The sequence below is a fragment of the Scyliorhinus canicula genome, chromosome 21 (genome assembly GCF_902713615.1).
Source record: "Scyliorhinus canicula chromosome 21, sScyCan1.1, whole genome shotgun sequence".
Lineage (NCBI taxonomy): Eukaryota > Metazoa > Chordata > Chondrichthyes > Carcharhiniformes > Scyliorhinidae > Scyliorhinus > Scyliorhinus canicula.
Genome location: NC_052166.1, coordinates 3,551,633 through 3,554,132, shown reverse-complemented (window position 1 = coordinate 3,554,132; position 2,500 = coordinate 3,551,633). Strand labels below are relative to the sequence as shown.

At 62.5% G+C, this 2,500-nt stretch overlaps 1 protein-coding gene across 1 annotated transcript in view; it reads right to left on the bottom strand.

Moving 5' to 3' along the window:
• LOC119955916 (transcription cofactor vestigial-like protein 4) overlaps positions 1–2,392 on the bottom strand; it is a 20,934-nt gene extending 18,542 nt beyond the window's left edge. Inside the window, exon 1 of the mRNA XM_038782574.1 lies at positions 2,218–2,392. Within this exon, the coding sequence (XP_038638502.1) occupies positions 2,218–2,294 (77 nt within the window). The 5' untranslated portion in view covers positions 2,295–2,392. The remainder of the gene's footprint in view (positions 1–2,217) is intronic.
• Positions 2,393–2,500: the final 108 nt, after the last annotated feature.

Sequence of the window (2,500 nt, the reverse complement as noted above, 5' to 3'; positions counted from 1 at the left end):
ACTCAGGAACCCGCCATCAATTCTCCCCGGGACAAACCGGTGGTTCCCCCGTATCGGGGACCCCATCGAGGCCCCCACCTCCCCCCTGTGCCGTCGCCATTGCCTCCAAATTTTGAGGGTAGCCGCCACCACCGGGCTCGTGGTATACCTCGTTGGACGGAGCGGCAGCGGCGCCGTTACCAGCGCCTCCAGGCTCGTGCCCACACAGGACGCCATCTCCATCCTCTGCCATGCTGCCCCTTCCCCGTCCATCACCCACTTACGCACCATCGCTGCGTTGGCAGCCCAATAATACCCCCAGAGGTTGGGCAGCGCCAGCCCCCCCCCCATCCCTGCCCCGCTCCAGGAACACCCTTCTCACCCTCGGGGTCCCATGCGCCCACACAAACCCCGTAATGCTCCTGTTAACCCGCCTGAAAAAGGCCTTTGGGTACTTTGTTTATTCTAAGGGTGCATCAACTGCCCAACCCCACTGATAATGAGCCTTGACCCTGGAGCAGCGAGGATAAGCCTAGGACTGAGGGTTAAAGGTCACGGGGACATGGCGGACGCTCGTAGAGTCAAACTACAAGTGTGGAAGAACCATCAGAGACACAACTTTTGTTTATCATGTGTTTATCCAGCTTTCCGCACCTCCTCCCCTGAAACAGATTGACACGATTCACCTCAACCATTCCCTCTTTGAGCGAGTCCCACATTCTCCCCACTCCCCGTGCAAGCGAGTCCCACATTCTCCCCACTCCCCGTGCAAGCGAGTCCCACATTCTCCCCACTCCCCGTGGGAGCGAGTCCCACATTCTCCCCGCTCCCCGTGGGAGCGAGTCCCACATTCTCCCCACTCCCCCGTGGGAGCGAGTCCCACATTCTCCCCACTCCCATGTGGGAGCGAGTCCTACATTCTCCCCACTCCCCGTGGGAGCGAGTCCCACATTCCCCCGACTCCCCGTGGGAGCGAGTCCCACATTCCCCCGACTTCCCGTGGGAGCGAGTCCCACATTCCCCCGACTCCCCGTGGGAGCGAGTCCCACATTCCCCCCACTTCCCGTGGGAGAGAGTCCCACATTCTCCCCACTCCCCATGGGAGCGAGTCCCACATTCTCTGCATTTCCCGTGGGAGTGAGTCCCACATTCTCCAAACTCCCCCGTGGGAGCGGGTCCCACATTCTCCCCTACTCCCCGTGGGAGCGAGTCCGACATTCTCCGCACTCCCCGTGGGAGCGAGTCCCACATTCTCCCCACTCCCCCTGGGAGCCAGTCCCACATTCTCCCCACTCCCATGTGGGAGCGAGTCCCACATTCTCCCCACTCCCATGTGGGAGCGAGTCCTACATTCTCCCCACTCCCCGTGGGAGCGAGTCCCACATTCCCCCGACTCCCCGTGGGAGCGAGTCCCACATTCCCCCGACTCCCCGTGGGAGCGAGTCCCACATTCCCCCCACTTCCCGTGGGAGAGAGTCCCACATTCTCCCCACTCCCCGTGGGAGCGAGTCCCACATTCTCTGCATTTCCCGTGGGAGTGAGTCCCACATTCTCCCCACTCCCCCGTGGGAGCGGGTCCCACATTCTCCCCTACTCCCCATGGGAGCGAGTCCCACATTCTCCCCACTCCCCCTGGGAGCCAGTCCCACATTCTCCCCACTCCCCGTGGGAGCGAGTCCCACATTCTCCCCACTCCCTGTGGGAGCGAGTCCCACATTCTCCGCACTCCCCGTGGGAGCGAGTCCCACATTCTCCGCACTCCCCGTGGGAGCGAGTCCCACATTCCCCCCACTCCCCTTGGGAGCGAGTCCCACATTCTCCCCACTCCCCGTGGGGGCGAGGCCCACATTCTCCCCACTCCCCGTGGGAGCGAGACCCACATTCTCCCCACTCCCTGTGGGAGCAGGTCCCACATTCTCCCCACTCCCCGTGGGAGCGAGTCCCACATTCTCCCCACTCCCCGTGGGAGCGAGTCCCACATTCTCCCCACTCCCCGTGGGAGCGAGCCCACATTCTCCCCACTCCCCGTGGGAGCGAGCCCACATTCTCCCCACTCCCCGTGGGAGCGAGTCCCACATTCTCCCCACTCCCCGTGGGAGCGAGTCCCACATTCTCCCCACTCCCCGTGGGAGCGAGTCCCACATTCCCCCCACTCCCCGTGGGAGCGAGTCCCACATTCCCCCCACTCCCTGTGGGAGCGAGCCCCATATTCTGCTGGAAACCCGTTTATGTACTTACAGCCTGACCAAGGCGAGGGGCTTCCCAAATTTTGGGAGACGTTCAACCACTGGTTGGCTAATGCTGCTGGGCTCCATCGGATGCTTGCGTTTGATTGGACAGTTGGGTGGCGGCCCCGTCCTGTGATTGGTCGATGGATCCTGCCTCTCTTTGAGGGTTGGGTGTCCTGTTGAAGACGTGACATCACCAATCAGCTGCCATCTCCTTTCCCAGCATGCTTTCCCCTCCCACCCCCTTCAACTTAACCGGCATGACCGGAGTCAACTCTGAAGCACCAGAGGCC